This window comes from Dromiciops gliroides, chromosome 1 (assembly GCF_019393635.1).
Source record: "Dromiciops gliroides isolate mDroGli1 chromosome 1, mDroGli1.pri, whole genome shotgun sequence".
NCBI classification, from domain to species: domain Eukaryota; kingdom Metazoa; phylum Chordata; class Mammalia; order Microbiotheria; family Microbiotheriidae; genus Dromiciops; species Dromiciops gliroides.
In genome coordinates, this window is record NC_057861.1 from 277,639,416 (window position 1) to 277,666,521 (window position 27,106).

General features: G+C 40.0%; 1 protein-coding gene across 1 annotated transcript in view; it reads right to left on the reverse strand.

Moving 5' to 3' along the window:
• Positions 1-20,992, reverse strand: part of VCPIP1 (valosin containing protein interacting protein 1) — a 44,518-nt gene extending 23,526 nt beyond the window's left edge. Inside the window, 5 exon segments of the mRNA XM_043966080.1 lie at positions 9,212-9,298; positions 17,982-18,173; positions 18,176-18,202; positions 18,205-18,358; positions 18,360-20,992. Coding sequence (XP_043822015.1) covers positions 9,212-9,298; positions 17,982-18,173; positions 18,176-18,202; positions 18,205-18,358; positions 18,360-20,684 — 2,785 coding nt within the window. The 5' untranslated portion in view covers positions 20,685-20,992.
• Positions 20,993-27,106: the final 6,114 nt, after the last annotated feature.

Genomic DNA, 27,106 nt, shown 5'->3' on the forward strand with positions numbered 1-27,106 from the left:
CTACCAATAGATTTAGACACAATTTGTTTAGAAAAATAATCAAACTACAGTAGTGTAAGGAAATTTCAAGATACAAAAACATTTGAAAGTAGTTTTTCTTGTAACCTTTCCTGAAGCCTGTTTAAAGCACTTAAGAGTACCAGACATGGGGCAGCTAAGTGGTGCAGTGGATAGAGCACCGGCCCTGGATTCAGGAGGACCTGAGTTCAAATCCGGCCTCAGACACTTAACACTTACTAGCTGTGTGACCCTGGGCAAGTCACTTAACCCCAATTGCCCCACAAAAGCAAAAAAAAGATTACCAGACATACCCTGTCCCAATTTCTCAGATGAAGGCCATTCTTCTAGGCCCTGGCATGTTTACCCTACTGTATTCCTTCCCACTCTTGAGGATGGTTATCGTAAGGTATATTAGAAGGAGGACTGGACATGAATTTAAAATATTTGAATTAGAGTCCAATCTACTACTTCATTACTTTGTGACCTTCAGTAAGTTACTTAAAGTCTGTAAGCCAAAATTACATCATTTGTAGAATTGAGGGATCCAACTAGATGACTTACTACTCTGATATTTAGAAGGGAAACAGATCAGGCCCCCAGTTTCACTAATATTTTCCTCTGTTTAAAAAGAGATGACTTTCCAAGGACACTTCTTCATCTACTCAGCTGTCATCTTTCTGGCTCACTTCCTGGGAATCCTTTTTTTCCCCCTGTCACTAGGCCATAGCTATTCTCCAACATTCTTCTAATATTACAGCCTGGAGCCTTAATCTTGTTTGCCCTTTGTCTTGGGGACCTTACTATTTCCTAGCCCATCTAATTTGATTAGCACAACCTGGATATTCTTTTTTTCACTACTACTGTCTGCCTTTATTTTTTCTCAAAGCCCCTTTTAGTTTTGGGTTATGTCTCTTTCTCACAGCAAGACACTTGGATTCCTTGATAAATCCAATTAAGGTCCTCTCCAACTCCTATACTCCATTCCTGATCTCCACATGCCTTGGATTCAGGTTCTATGATTTTCTTTACTATATTCCCATTCTTTTCCCACAATATACATTTGCATATTAAAGGAAGCCTTACCACTTGGAGAATCCTCATAAATTTCCAATTACAATTTTTTTCCCCCAATTACAATTTTTAAAAACATGTCTACATGTTTGCATTTCACTACAAATGAATGCATCAGGCTCACCCTTCCCTTGAGAGTCAATTCTCTAATATCTGGAAAGAAGATATTTTGACATACCAATGTTTAAATTTTCATCTTTACTTTATATCCCAAGAGAAATTATAATTACATAGAATTTCAGTTATTTGAGGACAGGGAATATTTCATTTTTTTGTTTTTGCATCCCCTAACACACAGCATAGTACTATTATATAGTAGGTGCTTCATAAATCCTTGTTGTATGTATGTATGTATGTATGTATGTATGTATTACAGGGCAATGAGGGTTAAGTGACTTGCCCAGGGTCACACAGCTAATAAGTATCAAGTGTCTGAGGCTGCATTTGAACTGAGGTCCTCCTGAATCCAGGGCCAGTGCTTATCCACTGCACCACCTAGCTGCCCCCCTTGTTGAATTTAAACAACAAGATTATGATGGCTTCCAACACCTAACTAACCCAATAAAAAAAAATAGTTTCTCTTCATTTCTCTTCCATTTATGTTCATCATCAAAAAGGATTAAGTGCTCATTTATTTGTAACCTGTTGGCTTAAAGCCAAATTACTAAATTCTCCTAACATGGGGTTTTTTCTAAGGATAAGGATATGCTTCATCTTTCCTATTTTCAAGATCATCATATCTATATACTAGCGGTTAATATTTATATGATGCTTTACAGATTAGCTGTCAAATATAAAAAAGGAATTATTCAATAATAAAATTCAAAGACTACAACTACTTTGGAAGATTCAATAAATGCTAACATGGAATGATTTTTCCCCCTTAGTATCAACCAGGAAAAACAGTTTACAGAACAACAACCTAAACTTACTGTCTTCCCCGAATAACAAATCTATTTCTTAGCATTCTAAATGAATCTGGACTTCCTTAGTACAGGAGACAGACTATAACTATTGTTTCTGTATTTACAGTTACCTCCATAACTTTCTGCCAGATAAGAGTAAGTTAACTTTTCCTCTACACACCAACTGCGGCTATTAAAGAATAAGAATTCCTCTTGGCTTAACCATTTCTAACATCCTTGTAACTCCCAGCTATTACAATACCTAATGGTGAATACGATGTTATCTGACATAACCAGGAAATGGGTCATTTTGATTAAGTATCCTGGTGCAAAGAGTTACTAAATAAATATCATATGTAGATCCCCCAAATTCAAATAATTAGAGTGAAATTACCTTAACAGTAAAAAACGAACATAATTTCTTTTTATGATTCAGAAAGGTAGTTCAAAATGCTATGTAGTACGTTGAATCTTCTTTATAAACTCCATCATCTTGCTGACCCAGCACTTACAATGGCAGCAGTTCAGTTCAATCCTATGATTATCACTGAACACACAAACATACATGCATATATATTATACACACACATATATGTACATATACATGCATATATATGTGTGTATAGACAGTTTTCCTAAAGTGCAGTAGCATAGGTTTGACCCTGTCACCCTTCTACTCAAACTCCAGAACCCTCTACTGCCTCTAGGACAAATATAATTCTATTCCAGTCTGTCATTTAAAGCTCTTCTCAACCTAAACCCTTCCAAACTTTCCAATCTCTTACACGGTGCTCCCATCCATTCTCTCTATGGTCCAGCCATACTGATCTACTTGCTATTCTTCATTCACAATATTCATCTTCTGTCTGTCTGTACTCCTTTTTCCTGAATAGGGCACACAATATTCCTCCTCTCCTCTGCCTCTTGGAATCCTTGGTTTCTCTTTCTTAGAGGCAATGGGGGTTAAGTGACTTGCCCAAGGTCACACTGCTAGTAATTGTCTGAGGCCAAATTTGAACTCAGGTCCTCCTGACTCCAGGGCCAGTGCTCTATCCACCTCGCCACCTAGCTGTCCCCTTGATTTCTTTCAGATTCAACTCAACATCACCTTCTGCCTGAAACCTCTCCTGGTCTCCCCAGCTACTAATGTCTTCCCTTTCAAGGTGACCTCGTGTCTGCTTTGCTAGGTATCTCAGATAGACCTAAATATGTGTACATTTTATTAAGTGCCCACTATGGGCCAGACACTGTGCTGAATATTGAGGACAAAACTGAAATAGTCCCTGACCTCAAAAAGCTTGCTTTAATCAGGGAGGCAACATGTACATATTTAGGTCTATCTAAGACAAAGCATCTCTATCAGTTTCTATATCCATATTAACTCAATTATATCAAGCTTCTGTAGCTGATAAATATCTTTTATCTTTTTTTAACAATGTATTTTTGGGGGCAACTAGGTGGCGCAGTGGATAAAGCACTGGCCCTGGATTCAGGAGGACCTGAGTTCAAATCCGGCCTCAGACACTTGACACTAGCTGTGTAACCCTGGGCAAGTCCCTTGACCCTCATTGTCCCACAAAAAAAAAATGTATTTTTAAAAACTTTCCTTTCAAGGGAATAATGTACATACTCAATTGGGTGGAGTAATCTTTCTAACCCTGCAGGAAAATAGATGGGGAAGGGGATAAAGAGAGAGGGGCAAAAGAAGGAAGGGCAGAGTGGGTGGGGAAGGGGACAGATAGAAGCAAATCCTTTTTATTTTGGGTTTTTTGTTTTGGTTTGTTTTGGTTTTTGCGGGGCAATGGGGGTTAAGTGACTTGCCCAGGGTCACACAGCCAGTAAGTGTCACAGCCAGTAAGTATCAAGTGTCTGAGGCCGGATTTGAACTCAGGAACTCCTGAATCCAGGGCCGGTGCTTTATCCACTGCGCCACTTAGCTGCCCCCACAAATCCCTTTTGAAGAGTGAGAGGATGAAAGAAGATGAATAATAGAATAAATATCATGGGGAAAGGAATAGGATGGAAGGGAAACAGTTAACAGTAATCATGAAAAAGAGAAAAGGGTGGAAAATTGTACAAAAATATATTTACAACAACTCTTGGTGGAGGCTAAGAATTGAGAATCAAGGGAATGTCCATCAATTGAGGAATGATGGAAAAATCTGTGCTATATGATTGTAGTGGAATGGTCTTGTGCTACAGGAAATGACAAACAGGATGATCTCTGAAAAACCTGGAAAGACTAATGAACATCAATGTATAGTGAAGTGAACAGAGTTGGGAGGACATTGTGCATAGTGACAGCAGTATTGTTCAATGAACAATTGTGAATGACTTTAACTACTCTCAGCAGTGCAATGATATAAGACAATCCCAAGGAACTAATGAGGAAGCTTACTATGCACCCCTATAGAAAGAACTGATAAAAAGAACACTTGTGGATTGTACATATATAACCTGGTTGTGATCTTGTGGAGGGGGGAGGAGAGGGAGGGAGAAAAATTTGGAACTCTAAATCTTATGAAAATGAATGTTGAAAACTACCCTTACATGTAACTGGAAAATAAATGTTTGTTGCTGAAAATAAAAAAAAAAATTTTTAACTTTCCTTTCAGGGAACCTAGGCACAGTGGATAAAGCACCAGCCCTAGATTCAGGAGGACCTGAGTTCAAATCCAGCCTCAGACACTTGACACTTACTAGCTGTTTGACCCTGGGCAAGTCACTTAACCCTCATTGCCCCGCAAAACAAAACACTTTCCATTTTTTAAACAACTCATAATACTACATATGTAAGTCAACACAACCTAGGTAAATGTACATAAATTTCCCTTGATTTCATACCCAGTGAGAAAACTCCTTAATGTAGGTCAATGAGTCATCTGTACCCTGGAGTCTTACCTGCCTAAGAGCACTGAGATGCCTTACCCACTGTCACATAGTTCATATTAGAAAGCAGAAATTGAACCCAGTTCTTCAATGCTCACAATAAAAAAAAAAAAAGTTAACATTCTCTTTTCATACAGGTCCACAAAACCTCACAAAATCAGTATAATTAAAGAAAAAAGCCAGTTTAAAATGCAGTTTACTAACAAGTATACAAACTATTATGTCTTTGTTTACTGTCATACAGAAAACCTGAACCTTCTAAAACCTGCATTGAAAAATAAAAAATGAGGGCAGCTAGGCAGTGCAGTGGATAAAGCACCGGCCCTGGATTCAGTGTGACCTGAGTTCAAATCTGACCTCAAACACTTGACACTTACTAGCTGTGTTACCCTGGGCAAGTCATTTAACCCTCATTGCCCTGCAAAAAAAAAAAAAAAGAAAAGAAAGAAAAGAAAAAGAAAAAGCTTTGAAAATATCAATGAAAAATGGCCTATACTCTAATATTAGAGTTTATGGAGTCCTCACCACTTCCCATCTGCTCTGGCCTCACAATAGCTTCCTAATTGGCCTCCTCCAATTTCAAAATCTCCACACAGCTGCCAAAGTGATAATCCTCAAGCACAAGTCTGAATATGTCACTTCCTTGCTCAGTAACTTCCTGTGGCCCCTTATAACCTCTGTCATCATATATAAATTCATCTGTTTGGCATGTAAAGCCTTCACAGCATGGCTCCAACCTACCTTTCCAGCACTCTAGATTATACTCTTTCTATTAATTCCGTGGTCCATTCAAACTGTCGTTCTTCCTGTTTCTCACTTGACACATTATCTCTAATTTCCATGACTTTGCAAAGATTGTCCCCTGCCTATAATGCATGCCCTCTCCTCACCTCTAAATGAATGAAAAAGTATGTATTAAGCACCCAACAGATGGCCAGGCACTATGCAAAGCAAGTGAGTATACAAATTAAAAACAAACAAAACAAAAACCAGAAATCCTCTGCCCTCAAAGAGCTTCTAATAAGGGAAGACAACATATACAGGGGAGTAGTGACTAGGAAAAGGAGGATTTTTATGGGGTGGAAAGAAAGGAGGGATGGAGCACAAGGCCGCAAGAAGGCTTGATGGGATGTGAAGGTGAAGGATCTGTTTGCCTGGGACCAATCAGTGGATATGGCAGACTGGTTTGTATAAGCGGTCACCAAGCATCCATTATATATGTTTTCTCTCAATAGAAAATAATTTCCTTAGAGACACAAACTGTTTCATTTTTGGTTTTGTATCCCTAGGATATAGTTGACATAATAAATGCTTGCTAGTTAATTTTATTTTTAATCCAACTCAAAAATGGAGGGGGGATGGGGGAAGCTAGGTAGCGAAGTAGATAGGACCTGAGTTCAAATCCGGCCTCAGACACTTGACACTTACTGGCTGTGTGACCCTGGGCAAGTCACTTAGGCCTCACTGCCCCGCAAAAAAAAAAAAAAAAGAATGGAAGGAAGGGGTTGGGGGTGGGGGGAGGTCAGTACAGTGGAAAGAGCACTGGCTCTACAGTCAGAGACATTTGGTTCAAGTTTTGCCTCTGGACTTTAAAGCAAATCACAGCCTTCCTAGGCCAAAGTTTCCTCAACTATAACATGAGGGAATAAAATGGACTGCCTAGTGTCTGAGAATAAAATCAATACACCAAAATTTTTATAGCAGCACTTTTTTTGTGGTTGCAAAAACTGGAAATAAAGTAAATGTCCATCATTTGGGAAGTACTAAACAATGTGGAATATAATGGAATATTACTGATCTCTAATAAACAATAAATATGATAAATACAGAGAAACCTGGAAAAACATGAACTGATGCAAAGAAAGTAAGTAGAGCAAGGAAAACAATGCACATGGTGTTTACAACAACCTAAATGGAAAGACCTACAAAACAATCAAAATAGAATGTTGTGAAATTAATAAAGCTCAAAGAAGACCTATAAGAACATACTTCTCCCAGAGGCTAGAGTCTGTAACCTTGTATATAATGTCAAATTTTTTTGATAAATCGATCATTTTTGCTGAGATTTTTTGATAAATCGATCATTTTTGCTGAGACTTTTTCTTCTTAAAAAAAACTTCTTGAGGACAGTTAGGTGGTGCAGTATATAAAGCACTGACCCTGGATTCAAGAGGACCTCAGTTCAAATTCAGCCTCAAACACTTGACACTTACTAGCTATGTGACCTTGGGCAAGTCACTTGATCCTCATTACTCCACCAAAAAAAATAAAAATTCTTTGGTAAAGGGATGGTTCTTTGGGAGGTGAAGAGGGGAAAGATTCAAAGGGAAAACAGGAAATAAGATATAAAATATATTAATAAAAACCTATTTTAAATATCAAAATATGAATGATATTCATATATAAAAGGGAACTAAAATACTTAAAAACAAGGAAAATTAAATTGCAATTTTCTTTATATTATTAAATTTCCTTTGTCAAGATGTTTAAAAGGTAAAATTTGTAAACCCATCCTGAACCTTGAAAAAATTCTATCCTGTACTTTAATATACTTAGTACCAACCTATTTTAGCCTCTGTAGGAAACAAAATTTAATGTTTCTTTATAATTCTAAGTCTGAATTAATGTTTTAATAGCAAAAAATAAGTATAATTTAAGATGATTCTTCATCCTTGTATATAATTTTATAGATCTTTTTAAGAGGAGGGGCTTTAATGTCTCCAAAGTATATAAGGCTATTTTAGCTTTATAAATAGTTTTAATTTATAAATCTTTTTGTCTTTTAGAGTCAAATCTTTTACCACTGGAAGAATGACTTAAAACATATTTGGCCCCCTTCTTCCTGAAAATGAAGGAGAGAAAAAAAGAGAGAAAATGACGGAAATTTGCTATTCTATCTAGTAGACACCTTGTCCAGAAAACACGTTTCATTTTTTTAGGTTTTCAGTGGCAATATAATAACTAAGATTAATTTCAACCAGGTAAGAAAAACTAATTTTTTTTTTAGCCAGAGGTAGAGAGGGTGAGAGTAGGGTAGTGTGATTTTCAAGAATCAATAATAATGTATTCCATCAAAATTAAATATAACTTTAAATCTCTCCCATTCAAAGTTTAGGGAACCAAGAGAAATGAAGAGCAAATAAGCCCAGGTGGTTTCTTCAATCATTCTGTCAAACAATGAGGCAGCCAGTCAGCAGCTGCTTCAAACTTCATACCACTCTAAATAGAGATATCAGCTTAACAAAGTTTTATTAAAATTAGTTACTAACTAGAATAATACTTAACCTCCCCATACTTATAAAAATTAGATTTGTTACTATACATTAAAAATCTTATCATTTCCCAGATAAGCTCCTTCATTCATGGTCATTTAGGTTATCTGAAGTCATAACCTTACATATCTTTATGAATGTTATTAAAATCTCTCAAATTAAAAATTGTGGAACTACACTTTTATAGTTACTGTTTTGTTCAGTACTTTCAGTGGTATCCTACTCTTCACAACCTCATCTGTGATTTTTTTGGCAAAGATACTGGAGTATTTTGCCATTTTCTTCTCCATCTCATTTTACAGGAACTGAAGCAAGCAGGGTTAAGTGCCTTGCCCAGGGTCACACAGCTAGTAAGTGCTGAGGCCAGATTTGAACTCAGGTAAATGAGTCTTCCTAACCCTGTACTCTATCCACTTCTCCACCTAGCTGCCCTAACCTCTATTTAATATAACATAAAATCTAGAGGGTTTTTTAAAAAGTCATATATGTCTCAACAAAAAAAACTGATATATTTTCTGGTTCTGATTATCTCATTAGCTTTACTAGTCAACCTACTTTTTACTCTATAACCATAACTTTTTTTTTTTCTTTTGGTGAGGCAATTGGAGTTAAGTGACTTGCCCAGGATCACACAGCTATTAAGTGTTAAGTGTCTGAGGCCAGATTTGAACTCAGGTACTCCTGACTCCAGGGCTGGTGCTCTATCCCCTGCACCACCTAGCTGCCCCTAACCATAACTTTCTAATTGTGAGGTATAGCTATTATCCCATGAACTTTGATAAGAGGTATAAAAAACTACTCAACTTTTCTACTCTTAGCACTTGATGATTTTTATATAAGGAGAAAGTGAAAAAGATCAAATTATCTGAACATTTAGTGATGATGTGGCAAGAAAAATATTTGTCCAATACATATCAGTGTAATAACACATTAACTGATCTGACTACTAATATATAGTCATAACTACAATCTAGATTTTTTTAAAAGTACACCCACTTAAATGCAAACTTCCCTAATGTCAAAATTACTTGAGTAGCTACATTATCCAAGAATAAAGTTAGAAATAAATTGTACCCATGGTTTTCTTCATTATGTTGTAGAACACCCCACCCTGTTGGAACAAGTGAGGAAGTCCCTTCGCATGAGACCAGATATCTTCTCCTGTAGAACAAAAACAGATCCAGAGTCAATATTGGCATGAAGGTCCAAAATACCTGTTAGAATTAATTTTATTTTCTCATCTAGAACAACAAAAATAATAGTTTTAGAATGGGGCTTTCACAGCTATGAAAACGATGGGTTTACAATAGATAAACTCTAAGGTCCCTTACAGCTCTAATATTCAAAACAAAGCATTGTCTTTACAATAGTCCTATGAGGTATGTAATGCAAGTATTATTATCCTCATTTTACCCATGAGGAAACCAAGGTTCAGAAATCAGTGATTTGCCCACTAAAAAGTATGAAAACGGATGGACTATAAAGCACCGTATAAATGGGCCAAGAAATAAAGAATTATTTCTTTTATAAATTCCCCCAGCAAAACTTGCCTAGTGCTACACAAAGCACTCATGATTCTACTTCTGTTCCTTTTCTGATTATTCTTTTCCCATTTCCACTCCTGGCTTGAATTATTCAGTTTCCTCATCTCTACCTCCTGGTTTTCCTAGCTTCCTTCAAGTCCCAGCTAAAATCCCACGCTCTATTATAGGAAGCCTCTCCTGATCCCTCTTAGTTTTAGTGCCTTCCCTCATTTGATTATTTCCTCAAAGAGCCCTTAGCACAGTGACTGGCACAGAGTGTTTAATAAATGTTTACTGATTGATTATATAGTTTATTTCAAAATAGTCTCCCCCATTAGACTGGGAGCTCTTCAAGGACAGGGACTGTCTTCTGCCTTTGTATATCTTTAGCACTTAGCACAGTGCCTGACATATAGTAGGCACTTAATAAATGTTTAGTGACTGAATGGCCACTTCAACCTTCACTGAAGGCTTTCACTAGGTCTTTTTTTTTTTTTTTAGGCAATGGGGGTTAAGTGACTTGCCCAGGGTCACACAGCTAGTAAATGTCAAGTGTCCGAGGCCGGATTTGAACTCAGGTACTCCTGAGTCCAGGGCCAGTGCTTTAACCACTGCGCCATCTAGCTGCCCCTTCACTAGGTCTTATATGTTCAACACTATCTCTTTTCCAACTCACCAAAATTTCTTTCCTCTTCCTATAGGATTTTCTATAACTCCACTTACAAGTTTGCCAAATATAAGTGATATTGATGAAAAAGTAAGAACTGAGGTCAGGAAAACTGGGACGGTGGCACTTGGCTAAAAGCCATTCCTAACCTCAAGGGACCCATACTTTGCAATTAGCTCCCATTTCCAAAACTTCCATGCTCTCTCTGGCTCTTGACTCCAGTCCCAGCAGTACCACAGCTGGAATTACCCTGTCCATTCTTACTTAGTTTATCTGTCTCAACTTTAACCTCTCACATCTACCAGGTATAAATATGGTTGGAAAATCAGCAACTGGATTTTTCAATTAATTCCTACCAACCACCTTGTCATTTTAATGATGAGGCGGAATGGCATAGTTAAGTCAAATGGCATAGGTTCTAATCCCAGAACTGCTTCTATGTGACCTTGGTATATGGCACTGTACCTCCCTAGGTTCCATTTTCCTCATCTGTAAAATGAGAGAGTTGTATCAGATGATGTCTAAGATACCTTTCAGCTGTAAATCTGCCATCCTATGATGCCACATTTTTTCCAAACTCAAGAAACAGTACAACCCACAGCTGTGGCATGTCTAACCCTTCCTCAGATGAGGTGTCTCCTGAATAATAATGGTAAAATGGCCAACTATTTAAAACTGGCTGCTAATTCAAAAAGTGAATACTGTAATTGAGATCTGACTATAAATTAAAGTTTACAACCTAAAGTTAATACAAAATAAAAAGTTTAACTATTTTGTGAAATTTGGTGTTGAAAATTTATAATTCAATATACTGTAAAACTCACCAAAAAATAAAAATGGCTATAAATTGAAGAATTTGTAACCATTAAAAAAATGTATTGCAAAACTACATATTTCTACTTCAAATGGGAAAAACCTATTTCCACTACAAAAGATTTCAAAGATGAATTAAACGAAGGAGCTATTGCCATCCATTCTTTAACACAGATTACTTAGTTAAAATAGCTCCCAGGACTCCCAGTCAAACAGGAATCATCTGTTTGACTCTCTTAGTATACCCAACTTCTCAAGTGCATCCACTCTATGAAATCAATGTTAAAGTTCATAACTTCAGAATACATATTTCCATATAAAACATAACAAAATACAGCACTGTGCAAATGCATCTTATGTGAGATACAAACACTGTTAATGATGTTTTATACAAAGTTATGAATGCTCCCCTGTTAGGAGTACACAGTACATAATAAGTCCAGAGAAGGCCTAGGGAAAGAAGGTGAAGTACAATGAGGTATTAAAATGTCATTTCAATTTTATAATACTGCCTTTCACCTAACATTTTAAGGAAAAATTCAGAGATGTAGTGGTCATATTCAGGTCCAAATACATCTACAGTATTACCAACACTGGCTTAGTAACTTGATTGGGTATATCCTATTTCAAAGGGTTTTAAGATTTTTTAAAAACATAATATATTAGGGGACAACTTCCGGGGTGGAGCCAAGATGGCGGAGGAGAGACAGTGAGCTCTCGGGCTCATGGTGCTGTCACTCCAGAAGACATCCAGGTGATGCCATGGGAAGATGCCTGGAGCAGCAGAGCTCGCAGAGGAATGCTGAAGTCATCTTCTAGCCAGGAGCAACTTGGAGGGTCAGAGGGAGGGAGCTGCTGTGCTGGTGCAGGGGTCGAGCCCAACCCCACAGTCACCCTGACATAGATCCAGTCCCAGGAGGCCCTCACCGGAGAGGGAGACCCCCAGAGCCTCTGAATCAGCTGAAGCGCCAATGTCATCTGGAACTGGGCTCACAATCTGGTGAGGGGGCTGGGCCCTGGGCAGGGGGGAGACTACAGGGGTCTGTGCTGGTGCTGAGGCAGAACTTGGGTTTTTCACCCCTGCTGGGAACCAGGAGGCAGGCTTGAGTGGCAGTGGCCCAGGTCGGAGAGGGGCACAGGTTCGTTGGAGCTAACAACCACAACACACAAAGCTGGTTGATTGGTAGGTTGGTCTGGGGTCATCTAGGACCAGGGAACAGGCTAGGTGAGTGAGGAGCCTGATTCTCCTTAAATCATACCACCTGGGACTTCTTAAGCTTGGGATGCTGCAGCCTGGAAACAGTGCCCCACTTTGAGGAGCTAAAAGTCAAGTGGAAGAGGGGCAGGATGAGCAGACAGAGAGGAGTGGGGACTGTGGAAAGTTTCTTCAGTGGCAGGGAGGGCTGAGGTGCACCCTCAGAGGGGGATGTCAACATCAGGGCTCCTATATCTAAAGCTTGCAAGAAAAATATGAATTGGTCTCAGGCCATAGAGGTGCTCAAAAAGGACTTTGAAGATAGAGTTAGAGAGGTAGAGGAAGAAATGGAAAGGGAAATGAGGGTGATGCAGGAAAGACATGAGAAAAAAGTCAACAGCTTGAAAAGCCTAATGGAAAAGCTCTCTGATGAAAATAATTGCCTAAGAATTAGGATTGAACAGATGGAAACCAGTGACTTTATGAGAAACCAAGACACAATAAAGCAAATCCAAATGAATGAGAAAAATGGAGGGCAATGTGAAATATCTTCCAGGAGGAACTGCTGACCTGGAAAATAAGTCCAGGAGAAATAATTTGAAAATTGTTGGTCTACCTGAAGGCCACGATCAAGGAAAGAGCTTGGACATCATCTTCCAAGATATTCTCAGGGAAAATTGCCCTGAAATTCTAGAAGCAGCAGCTAAAATAGAAATTGAAGGAATTCACTGATCACCTCCAGAAAGAGATCCCAAAAGGAAAACTCCTGGGAATATTATAGCCAAGTTCCGGAGCTCTCAGGTCAGAGAGAGGGTATTGCGGGCTGCCAAAGAGAAGGAGCTCGGGTGCTGTGGAGCCCCAGTCAGGATGGTGTGGGGATCTAGCAACTTCTACATTGAAGGACTAGAGGGCATGGAATATGATATTCCAAGGGCAAAGGAAATGGGATTATAACCAAGAATCGCCTACCCAGCAAAACTCAGCAAAATCTTTCAGCGGAAAAAATGGGACTTTAATGAAAAAGACTTTCAGATATTTGTGATGAAAACACCTTAACTGAATGGCAAATTTGACTTTCAAATACAAGACCCTAGAGAACTATAAAAAATTGGAGTTGGGGGACATACCTGGAGTCATACAGTAGGTGACTGTCTGGTGTCTGAGGCTGGGTTTTGGCTGGGATCCCCCTGGGTCCAGGGGTGGTGCTTTGTCCACTGTGTCACCTAGCTACCCCATGATGACATCTTTAGGGTTAAATTGAGGGGTGAGGGGAACGAATGCACTGGGGGAGGGGGAAGGGCAGAGGTGAAATCCTACATGAAAGAAAAAGGAAAAGGCTTATGGAGTGGGGGAAGAGATGGAAGAGGAGGAGGGCAGTAAATGAATTTTACACTTACAAAAAAGGCTCAAAGATCTTAAACTCATCAGAGTTGGCTCAAGGAGGGACTAAAACAAACACACACACACACACACACACACACACACGCAACTGGGTGGAGTAATCTATTTAATCTGGGCAGTAAATGAGCCTAACACTCATCAGAATTGGCTCAAGGAAGGAATAATGTACACACTCAATTGGATGGAGTAATCTCTCTAACCCTTCAGGAAAATAGGAGGGGAAGGGGATAAAGAGAGAGGGGAGGGGCAGCTAGATGGTGCAGTGGATAGAGCACCAGCCCTGGAGTCAGGAGTACCTGAGTTCGAATCTGGCCTCAGACACTTAACACTTACTAGCTGTGTGACCCTGGGCAAGTCACTTAACCCCAATTGCCTCACAAAAAAACAAAAAAAACAAGAGAGAGGGGAAAGGGGCAGCTAGGTGGCGCAGTGGATAGAGCACAGGTCCTGGAGACAGGAGTACCTGAGTTCAAATCCAGCCTCAGACTAGCTGTGTGACCCTGGGCAAGTCACTTAACCCCAATTGCCTCACTTAAAAAAAAAAAGAGAGGGGGGGGAAGAAGGAAGGGAAGAGTGGGGGAGGGGACAGACAGAAGCAAATCCTTTTGAAGAGTGATAGGATGAAAGAAGATGCATAATAGAATAAATATCATGGGGAAGGGAATAGGATGGAAGGGAAACAGCTAACAATAGTAATCATGAAAAAGAGAAAAGGGTGGAAAATTGTACAAAAAATATTTATAGCAACTCTTTGTGAAGGCTAAGAATTGAGAATCAAGGGAATATCCATCAATTGAGGAATGATGGAAAAAGCTGTGCTATATGATTGTGGTGGAATGGTCATGTGCTATAGGAAATGACAAACAGGATGATCCCAGAAAAACCTGGAAAGACTAATGAACATTGATGTATAGTGAAGTGAGCAGAGTTGGGAGGACATTGTGCACAGTGACAGCAGTATTGTTCAATGAGCAAATGTGAATGACTTAACTACTCTCAGCAATGCAATGATCCAAGACAATCCCAAGGAATTAATGAGGAAGCTTACTAAGCACCCCTACAGAAAGAACTGATAAAAAGAACACTTGTGGATTGTACATGTATAACCTGGTTGTGATCTTGTGGAGGGGGGAGGAGAGGGAGGGAGAAAAATTTGGAACTCTAAATCTTATGAAAATGAATGTTGAAAACTACCCTTACATGTAACTGGAAAAAATAAAATAAATGTTCGTTGCTAAAAAAAAAACAACATATAATATATTAACAAATCCCTTAAAATCCATACTGCTCTTTGAGAACTGATGTGGAACCAGGAAGAGGTTTCAAAATCAAACAAGGAAAACATCTCTCCACTCCTAAAAAGTGAGCAATCACTGGTATGAAAACAGATAAACACAAAAGGTATTATACCACCACCACTTAAACAACTCTAAAATAAGTTGTTCTCTCTCACTTAAATCAGGTCACTTTAAGAAAAAAATAAGAAAACTAAAATAATAATACAATAACAAAATCAGTTAAATTGACCCAATAATACAGTATAGTACACTAAGTAAAATTTGGGTTTAGAAGACATTTCAATACTATATAGTCAACAGTATCAAAGGATGAACAATTTACCCATGTGTCATTTAATGACTGGTAGATAACTGGCAGGTAGGCATTAATTTCATTAACATTCAGTAATCTGCATGAAGAGGGGGACTATCCCATAAGAGATGATATTATTCAGGTAGAATACTGAGGTTTTTGTTGTTATTTTAATTAGTACTAAAACACCCAGCTCTAAAGAAAGAAGGCTAATTCTATACTCTGGCCAATGACCACATAGGTAGATGCACCTGAGAGAGGGATGCTTTTCTGATGTAGATAGAATGAATTTGACATGGATATTCTGAACCAAAAAAATCCTATAAAACAATGCTATGAGTCACTAACTACTAGTGGTCAACTTTTTTTTAAATAGAAAATGCTAAAAGTCATCTGTTTTAATATCTGTATGTCATCCATTTTTCTTTTTCTTAATGTATATGTTTCAAAATTATATATTGCTGATATTTGGGAGTTTTACAATTTTGCTACATGGTAAAAGTGTGTTCATCTCTAACTGCTAAAAGCTATAAAGACACAGGAATCCTTCAATTCAGGATGGAAATAAAATGAAATGCAGTAGTAAAGTGCTGGAAACACCATAAGGCACTTTCTAAATTATCACCAGCTTTTCTCAGATATGGTCATTTAAGAAACAAAACAACCTTCACACTTTGTCTCCATCCCGAGCACCATCATTTTATAGCCTCTTCAGTTAAGGTACCAAGTGTTCTCCATCCTTTGCCAAACAGATACTCAAAATAAACAGAGAAAGGAACCTTATATATCATATAGTCCAAGTGCTTCATTTTACAGGTGAGAAAATTTGAGACACAGAGAGGTTAAATGACATGTTCAAGGCTACAGCTAATGACAAAGCTGGGATTAGAACTCAAAATTATAAACACCACACTTCCCAAAATGTCACATTTTATTAATATATTTAAACACAGTTACAGTAAATAGCCTTTTAAGCAAAGTTAGGCAGAAAGAATGCTGGATTGGGGGGGGCAGCTAGGTGGCACAGTGGATAAAGCACCAGCTCTGGATTCAGGAGGACCTGAGTTCAAATCCGAACTCAGACACTTAATAGCTGTGTGACCCTGAGCAAGTCACTTAACCCTAACTGCCCCGAAGCAAAAAAAAAAAAAAAAAAGCTGGATTTGGCATCAAAAAACCTGGGTTCAAATTCTGCCTCTGCCACTTGTAACTACAACTTTGAGCAAATCCCTTACCCTTTCTGGGCCTCAGTTTCCTCATATGTAAAATTGGGAAGTCTGGAGTAGTTAACATTTAAAATCCCTTTCAGCTACAAATCTACAAACCTAAGTGTCTGTTTACATATGAAAAGAAAGCATTCATAGAAGATGTTTATAAACAATAATATGATATCTAACTAACATTTGTTTTATGCAAACAAAATAACTAATTTAAAGATGTTTAGCTCTAACTCAAAAATGTATACTTCTCTTCAAGTTCATTAAAATAGAATTCTTTCTGTAATATCACCACAAATTTGCAGAGAAGGGATAAAGACAAAGTGATTGTCAAGGTAATTTTATAAAATCATAATTAATTTCCTGAATTAAAACTCCATCCACTAAACTAATGCATTAACAAGATTTTAGTTCCCATAACTACCAGAACCCCAAAAGTAATAGTTCAGGAAGAAATCTGAATCTTTACCTAAGAAAATAAAGAAACACTGACATTTAGTAGCATTCTGATGAATGGAACCACTTATGTTACTATCCTTGTGGAAATCAGAAGTCTTTCAAGGGAAAAAAACCCAGAAACTACTGGCATCTACATTTGTTTTCTTCCTATCTTATTACCATGTATAGTGATCAATTTGCTAATTTTAATAAAAATATAAGAAAAGTCTAAATTTGTTTGGCAACATTTCATTGCAATGTCATAAACCTTCCTATTCAAACTGGCTAGAATACAAAATTATTGTCTAAAACTTTAAACTACATTTCATTGGTGACAAGTTTTTTCATTCATTTCAGCTGCATCACTGAAAGAGAAAAGTCACACTTTCTCCCTAATATATTTCAAAAACAACCCTATCACTACCTACCTCTTTCTCCCTATGGTACTTCATTATTATAATGGCAGATTCACTGAGACCAATGAAGGCACTTAAAGCTACTATAAAAAAAGATGTGAACAAGAGTAAAGGCAGGAGGTAAGAACAGGAAAAAGAGTTTACACCAGCATTGAATTAGGTGGGGGTGGGGGTGGGGTGAAAATATCAACACCAGAAACTGCAATTCATCAGACAGGAAGTCCTGAATCACCTGACCTAAACACAGGAAAACAAAATAATTTTTTTTAAAAAATCAAAGGAGGAAAGGTAGGCAGCCTCAACTCAACTGCCACCTAAACCTTCGAAGAAAATTAAAGGCCAGACATGGTATTTAAAAAACACTGCAAGTATAAATTACATTCTTCTAAGGAATCTAAGGACAGCAAAAGCACATTTTTGCAATCTGGCATATTTACGAAGGCATGTCAATAACCTAAAGCAAGCCATTTTCTTCTAGCATATTATGATCTGATTTTCAGACTCTGGGTGCTCAAGAAAAAAAGGGTTACACTTTCTTCATTTTACAGAAAAGATATATGCTACATAAAGTAAATTGATCTTACCCATTAGTGTTGCCAGAAGACACAAAGAGTACATTTCCTTGTCAGTTTGCTCCTGAAGTTCCTTCGAAGATATTTTGCTAGTACAGCAATATCTTCATGTTTCAACAGTGTGTGCTGAGTGTGCTGCACTGGGCTGACCACTTTCCTCTTTACCTTTTAGAACTTCTATTGTTATTCTATCACCATGTTGTAGGGCACAGGCTCCTTTTCCATTCCAGCTTTGGGGGCATTAGTTCTTTAGGAGGAAAGCCATATCGAATACATTGTAAATATGGAGGAATATCAAATTCTCTGGCTATGCTTTCCTGAAGTTCAAAGTAGGTTGTTGAGGGTTTGAGTGTAAGCATTGACTGCCGACCATCATTTGTTGTTATACGGGATCTTCTTCTCCTTAGTAGATACTGGGGAATAAGGGGCCTTGGTAGGTGTAGCAGGAGCAGATGAGGGACCATCTCTAATGATGCTTGGGGACACAGTCCTAGGCTGGGCTTTTTGTTCTTGTTTTAACTTCTCAGTTTTCCGTTTCTGCATTATAGAAGCTTGTTCCGTAATGTTCTGTTGAATAGTTCTTTCAGTTTTACTCATATTTAATTCCTCCTTGTGCAAAGTTTTTGTTTTCTGCCCAGTAAGAATAATTTTAGTTGGAAGTTGAGACTCCAAATCTTGCCCATGTTGTACATCCTCAACTCTCTGGGCATGAGCACCATCAATATTTACAGGAGTGTAGTCATCAGGATTCTTTTTGGCTGTCTGATGCAATATGGTGTGGACAACTTTCTGAACTAGGATTTCACTCCCAAATTCACCAGGGAAATGTTTGGTAACAAGTTTCATTGCAACGTCATAAACATTGCTATTCAAAGACACATCGCTTTCATACTGGAACCAATACACTGTTTCTCTGACCACTCTTCCACTCCATTCCAAATTAATAGGAAAAGCTTCAGGCAGATTGTCATATTCTTTACCTTCCCAATAATGTTTGAATCCACAACCACATTTACCTCCAGTGGATCTCGTATTAGTTCTGTCCCCATCCAAATATACAACAGAACCATCACCTCTAACTCTCCGAACTGATGTGCCATGGCACCAATTACAAGCTGTTAGATTACTGAGATTGTAGTCTGGTATCAGAACATCCTTCACTGAATCATAAGAGCACACCAGACTATTCAAAGGGAAGCTATAATTTTTGTCAGGCCTCAGCTGTCCATGAGTACTTTTGGCCAGGTTGTACAATTTCCCTCCTGGAGCCAACCACTCAGGGGGTACATGAAGTTCAGAAAGGGCACCACAGATCAAACACTTGTGAAGGCGATTATCCATCACTGCTTTTTTTGCAGCTGCTGTTACTTCTTCAGGCTGAACTCCTATTACCCCAGTCCTCCTATAGAAATATTGATGAACATCTGCAACTAAACTAGGATGAATACCATGTTTGTCCATGAAGACTTCCTCCATAGCTGCCACAAGCCTCAGTAAGTATTTGTCCTGCAAACTCCTATCTCCTCCAATCACACACCCACCATCCTCCTCCAGTTTAATATACTTTTTAATGAGGTCCTGAGGCACTCCCCACGCTTTAGGGAGTAGCTTCATGGGCAGTTTGGGTAAAGCAGCTCCTTTTATGCCAACCAAAGGAATATAGTGGTTTCGGCCAGAGCTGCTCCATGCGATGCAGATTGGTTTATTCAAATGGCCATCTCTACCAGTGCACTTCTCTGCAGGGATGAGCCCGGGAAGAAAAGTGGCAGAATAGTCCCCAGAGCTTCTCATGCCACTGAGGGAATCCAGGAGAATAATAGGCCGGTGGAGCACATTGGCAAGACCAAAAATGTGGATGTTCCTCAACCCCAAGGGAACACCCTCAGGTGGCACAAAGAGGGGGTCACATTCGTTGATAATGTCCTCCCACTCAGCAGCATCAATGAAGTCATGGAAGAGGGCTTGATATCGAGCCAGGTGCTGCTGAAAGTGCTGCTTAAGATTCTCTCTCAAGGCATGCCAGAATAGCTCCCGGCCCACTAGAGCCCGGGACACAGCGTGCACCAAGCAGTGCCCATCCCCATCTACATGCACTGGAATCAAGCATTCCTGACTCCGGTTGGCCCTCTTAATGTCCTCAAGGGTGTCATGCAAGTAGAGCAGACTTCCAGATCGGTCCTTGCCATAACCCACAGTGTTGACATGCTCGGGCTCAATGAGAAAGGCGCGGTCGCCCAACAGGGCGCAGTCAAACAGCTCGCCCTGATTCATGTCTCGGAGCAGCTTGGCCCTGCCCGTCTGTTTGTCCATCCCATATCGGGCCAGAATGGGCGACAGCAGTTTGCAATGGTAGTTGGAGAGGCCCAGCACCTTCACCAGCTCCGTGTTCTTCTTGGGGGCCCCAGTCACCCCGAGCAGCGCGTTCCGCAGCAGGTTGTGCAGGACCACGTCCGGGTCGGTCACCTCCTCCACCCCCAGCAGCTGGTGCTGCTCGTGCCGCTGCCCGCACTCCGTGCACTCGATGCTGGCCGAACCGGAGGCCGGGAAGAACAAACGCGCCTGGCACTTGGGGTCCGGGCAGTTCCCGGACAGGATGCGACGGTCCTTCCGTTTCGCGAGCCCCCCCTGAGCCGCCGCCGCCGCAGCGGCCGCCGCCGGCGCCTCGGGGGGAGGAGGAGGAGGGGGGGGAGGCGGTGGCGGCGGCGGCTGAGACATCGCTCTCCGCTCTAGGGTCTCGCTCCGCGCCCCGGGCGACCCCTCAAAGGCTCATAGCCCTGACCCGCACCGGCCCCGATCCGTCCGGCCCAGGCCCCGGCTCGCCTGACTGGCGATTGGCTTTCCTCTCCCTATCAGCCCCACCGCCGACACCTAAGTGAAGGCGGAAGCACTGGACGCCGCTTCTCTAATTGCTTCTTCACTGTCGTAGCCGTTGCCCCGAACGTAACGGCCTCCACCCTACCCCGCACACTCTCTCTCTCTCTCTCTCACACACTCTCTCTCCCTACCCCTCTCTCACACACAGACATACACACACGCCCTCCCGAGGAGAACGCGCAGGCGCGGCCTTCGCTCTGCCCCCTGGGAATTAGAGTCTACCAGCTTGTGCGTCTGACCTCGGAATAATGAAGGCTTGGGCCGGGTCAGGACTACGAGTGCCGTGAGGCAGTGCGGCTCAGGGCCCCAGCGAAGGAAGAAGAGGAAGGGAAAAGTAAAGAACTGTGATAATGCAGAGGGGAAAACAAGATGATTCGCTTTGCCGGCTGGGAGTTGTAGTCTCGGGCAGCTCCCTGGCCCGCCTGAAGGCGCAACCTTGAGCCATAAAGGGACCACATTTCCTAGGTTGCCCTACGGTGGTACCTGTTGCACTTCCCTACCGCTTCGCAGGATTGGGAGAAGGAAGGGTGCCGGTGAGGATCTGGGCTTGTATGCTGGGGCATAGAAAGCAAGTCGCTTCTGTTCTTAGTACCTTTAAGTGGATGGATGGGTTGACGGAGGTAGAGAGAGAACTTTTGGGAAATGAGTATCCAGGGAAGTATTGAGCTGGGGAGGTTGGCAGGAATTGAGGACCAATGGGTGTTTGCGGGGGAGGGGGAAGAAAGAAAAGGTTTGGGATTCCCCGTTAGCTCAGGGGATTTCTCCATGGTCTTTCCAGCCTCAGTGCTCCTCTCCTCCCAAGCACGACGATGGAGGCAACCTTTCTATCTAGGACTGTCATTCCGGGAAACGAGTTCAGTTTCTCTTTTCCGATTCATCTTTGCAGTTCACAACATAAAGGTCAAGAAAGCTGAGTCATCTGGGACCAGGGAAGGCGTGGGCTGCCAGGGGAAGGGGGGCAGCCCGGGCCACCACCTGCTCCTGGGAAGAACTCTGAGAATCCGACTGATTACAATCAGAGCCAGTCATGCCTCTGTCTCCAGGTGGAGTGTTTGTTTACCTTTCAAGAGTTATTTTTATGACATGCCATTAACCTGGACTGCCAACTTAATCCTACCACGTTTTCCTTCCACGTCCCTCCTGATGATCGTTTATCAATCTCTCTCCCTCTCTCTCTGTTTATACACACACACACACACACACACACACACACTTATACAACACATGTGTGTATACATGTACACACGTGGATCTATATGGCTTACAAACTGTGCTGTCATCAGCACTCTTCACTTTTCTGGAACAAAGTTTATCTTCATGAAAATGCTGGTGTTGCTTTCTGAAGACTTAGATAAACTGCCTGAACATTTCTGTAAGACTTGGCACAAAATGTAGACAGAAAGTACTGAGCTTGAGGTCATGTGAGTTTCAGAGGCTGCCAAGGAAGCTGCCTACCCTATTAGCTGCTTTGACGCCGGTCACATGGATGTTATGAAATGAGTGCTCTGGAAGCCTGTTAGTTGTTCCCCCACCAGGATCTTGGTGTTGATTCACTTCCAATAGCTGTCAACTAATTTAGCCAAAAAAAAAAGAAAAGTGGCCTGTAGATCACAAAGGCAAAATGATCCCTGTTGTCTCTTATTTCTTCCTCTTTTTTAAGCCCCCAAGTTATCTTTTTTTGATGCAGTTATACTATTTCACTTTACCTCCATAAAATTCATTTTCAAATGCAAGCAATTGGAGTGATAATGTTAATGGCACCATAGCCAAACCTTTCCAAGTTAAAGAAATTCTTCCAAAACTAATTGCTGGGAATTTATTCACTCAGTGTTTTCTATAGAGTGAATGCCTCGCCCATAGCACATAGTAGGCACTTACTGATAAATGGTTCAATTTAGAGAAATCTTATTTCTAAGCAGTTGTGGAATTACATGTATTATTTTAAAAGCACCACAGTAGTATATGCAGTAATATGATTGTGCATATGTAATCAAGTAATAGCTAACATGTAGCATTTTAAGGCTCTAAGATCACTTTGCATATATTATTTGACTTAGGCAGGTAGCAAAGCTGATTAAATAGCGGGAAAGGGGGCTGCAATAAATATTCTTTCAAGAGCAATGTCATGATTTTTTCATTTTTATTTAGAGAAGACTTGGAATTTCTGAATATTATAAAAAAGAAATTATTGTCTAAAACTGACTTTTTCAAGCTTATATACCGTATATATCTATACAATATGAAATCTGGTATATATGCATATATATGATATATAATATGCAGTATTCGATATATACTATATATGCATATAACATACAAGCTTGAATAACATAACATTTAGATAATCATATTTTATCTTCTTTTGAAATAATGTTTAGAAGTTCCAAGTCCTCTATAAACAAAAATAGTCACATTGCTCTTGAAAGGATACTTATTATTACAGCCCCCTTTCCCACTATTTAATCAGCTTTACTATTTGCCTAACTCCCTAAATCACTAAGATTGTCAGAGTTTTATTTAGTACCTTTTCCTAAATTCCATTACATGAATTATCAAAAACCTTCACAGCATCCTAGAAGGATAGGTAATGTCATATCTTATCACAGCATCCAACAACCTCAGAGTTAGTCAGGCTCTCAGAAGCCATCATCCCTGTTCTGTAAACAGGAAAACTGAGCTAAGACAGTTCCGTTTCAAGCAGTCCCTTGGTTATCCAGCACAACACATTTTCTTAATTTCCAGCATACATATGTATAAGTATAATCAGGAAGATAATCACAGAAATAATCAAAGTAACTTGAGCCAGGTGAGGTCTAATGTGGAATCGTATCCAAACCCATGCTTCTTGGAGGAAGTGTGTTCGGAAAGAAGAGATCTTAGTGGAAATGAGTTGTATAATATATTCTGCAATGAAGAGATGCCATGCAAAATGGGCTAATTAAGAAGAGACTGGGCCCTAAGCCTAGGCAACACTCCTTCTTTTTCTCCTCTCCTCTCCCATATATTAGATGGGGTTTCTAGAGAGATAGTCTTGGGTTGTTCCCCTGGTCTAAGAGACAATCCAGTCAGCCAGTTTAACTGCCAGGCTGAAGCCAGAGTGGCTTTTCCATGGTAACCAGTCCAGAGCACTGCCCAATCACCTTGGCCCCTCACCTGTATGCTATTTGGTGAAAGGAAGAAAGGATTCCAGCAAGATACATTTTTGAGTCTCAGAACCAGAGGAAATGTTTTTACCTACTAGTGGTGAGGGAAGGAGGTGGGGGATGGGAGTATATGTCAGTTCTGGGAATCCTCAGCCTCCACTTTGTGAGTTTTAATACTATTGGTCCCCTTCTCCCACTGTGGAGGTTATTTATCTTCATATATCTCATCCCACTTTGTACCTCTCTAGTTTTAAAAATTAATTATCTACATGGTTTAGCTTCCTACTGGATCGTGAGTTCCTTGAGGCCAGTAGGTATCCTTCCCCTAGCAATACATCTTACACAGAGATACTCACCAAATGTTTTTTTGTTTGTTTGTTTGTTTGTTTGTTTGTTTGTGGGTTTGTTTTTTTTTTTTGCAGGGCAATGGGGGTTAAGTGACTTGCCCAGGGTCACACAGCTAGTAAGTGTCAAGTGTCTGAGGCTGGATTTGAACTCAGGTACTCCTGAATTCAGGGCCGGTGCTTTATCCACTGCGCCACCTAGCTGCCCCCCAAATGTTTTTTTTTAAATAAATAGTTCACATTGGTATCACATTTTATAGTCTTAAAAGCATTTTTTTTTCACAACACCTCTGTGAGGTACATAATACAAGTAGTAGTATCCCTATTTTATTTATTTCATCTATCTATTTCACAGATAAGGAAGTTGAAACTCAAAAGGTCTAAGTGATTTGCCCATAATGACCCAGCTTTATATAATAGAGTAAGCACGTGAACCCAGGTGTCCTGCATTCTTTACCCTTTGTACCTAATAATTGAATTTAATTTCTACATGCATGGGTTGGACCATATTTTCTTTTGTGAGCTATTAATTCACAGGAGGAAAAAAGTCAATCCAGGTCCCCAGTGAGGTAAAAAGGGAACTTGACAGTTATTTTTATCTAATTAGTTCTTGTGTTTTTAAGAAAAAATAGAAAATTTTCAATTCACAAGCTTTTATAATTAAGAATGAGGAACACAAAATTTGATTATTATATATGCAACAAATAATAAATAGGCTTCATTTCCAATTCATGGCCAATTAACCGAAAAAGACTGAAGAAAAGAGGGAAAGGTATGAATGAGAAGTTAAGTAGGCTAGGGATGTGAAATTAAGCCAAAGGCTTGATGTGGTGCTTCCTTACTCCACTTTTGCTTCTGACTGGATACTGCCAAATCCATATGGATTTGTAGCATGGTATAGTAAACTAAGAAAAAATAGATGCTGTTTACTATTTCCTGTGTAACTGAAAGGTTGGAGATGCTGAGTGAAACATATAAAATCATAGATTTAGAGCTGAAAGAGATCTTTTCAGTCATCCAGTATAATCCCCTCATTCTATAGTTTAGGAATCTAAAGCTCCAAGTTGTCTCTCCCTTTAGAATGTGATTTCCTCAAAAGCGGGGACTGTCTTTTGCCTTTCTTTGTATGTTCAGTGCTTACCTAGCAAATACTTGGCATGTAGTAGGCCCTTAATAAATGCTTATTAAGCGGGTAACTAGGTGGCACAGTGGATAAAGCACCAGCCCGGGATTCAGGAGGACCTGAGTTCAAATCTGACCTAAGACACTTGACACTTACTAGCTGTGTGACCCTAAGCAAGTCACTTAACCCTCATTGCCCTGCTCAAAAAGAAAATGCTTATTGAATGACTAAATGATTTGATGTTCACACAGATTGTAAATGGAGCCAGGGAATGAAGTCTCCCCCTTTAAGTCCTTAAATACTGAGTCTGTGTGACAGATACCATACTGACTGCACATACTCCTTTAACATCCACTTCTCTGAGATATGTGTACAGATTACAGCCCATCTACACCTCCGTATCCGGTATAGTCCTTATCCATGTCTTTATATAAATCCTCCATAGAAGATCCACCCAATACATTGGAAGACTTCCTTGGGTTCTTTTCATGTTTTGTGTATACCAATGGAACATGCAAGCTGTCTATCTGTTGTCCCTTCTTCTCCCTACATAACAGACAGGCCCACCTCCAGATATAGCTATCTTTAATGACATTGTAACTCGCCCAAATGACAGCTTTCATTCTACTTTTCTCATGTAAATCATTATCAGACATATGCTTCAGCCCACATTTTAAAGTATCCCACATCTTTCCATCATCTTTAGGTCCACTTGAAGTTCTGATTTTTCTGAGATCCTGTGACTAGCCGTCCCATTGGATCACCAGGAGAATATTGGTATTAAAAAGTTGGGCTTTTTCAGAAATGGGCAGCCAGGTGCCATTAAAAGTGTCATACAGTTTCCCAAATGCACTCAAGCTCAATCTCATCCTATTCAATTCTGGACCTGGTTCATTATTTAGCTGTAATGCCGGTGCATTATTTTTATCTGTCATACCTGTTATGCCTTAGCTATGCTGTCATCCGCTAAAACTCTACTCCACTGTCACATGACAACATGAAGGCAACTCTCAGTTATTGAAGGCCATAATGATAAAGCATAAGGTATGGTAGTCCTACAAGGCTAAACAGTCTTTGCATATAAACCTGCTGAACAACTCTATCTTTTGACCTGATATTCATAGAGGAAAGAGTCTCTATAATCACAGGACCCTGGAAGAACAGGTAGTTCCCTAGTTTGATGTCTAGCAGATTCATACCAACTTCTCCCAGTACCTCATCCCCATCCAGCTAAATCCTACCATGCTCCAGTCCCTTTCTTCCACTGCCCTCTGCAACTCCACTTCTATTATTATAAAACTTGGCTCCATCATAGATCTCTTCTTAAATTGTTCCTTTCTTTTTGTGTTCCCATAAATCTAGTTCTCTCCTAGTCATCCTTATTAGTGCTAGTTCCTGTTCTGGTATCCCTAGACATATTGGACAGCCAGATGAAGGATGCATGTTCCTTGCTCCCTATCACCTCTTCCAGATCCTCCCTCTGTCATCATCACTCAACAGTCTCTCCTTTGGGGTTCACTCCATTTGTCTATAAACCTATATAAGTCTGGCTCTAATCAGTCTTCAGGTTACTTTACTTTGTTTTTCAAGGTGTTGCATATCTAGTTCAGTCTTTCCTTCCTGATCCCTGCCCACACGCTTGGAGAGTTCCAT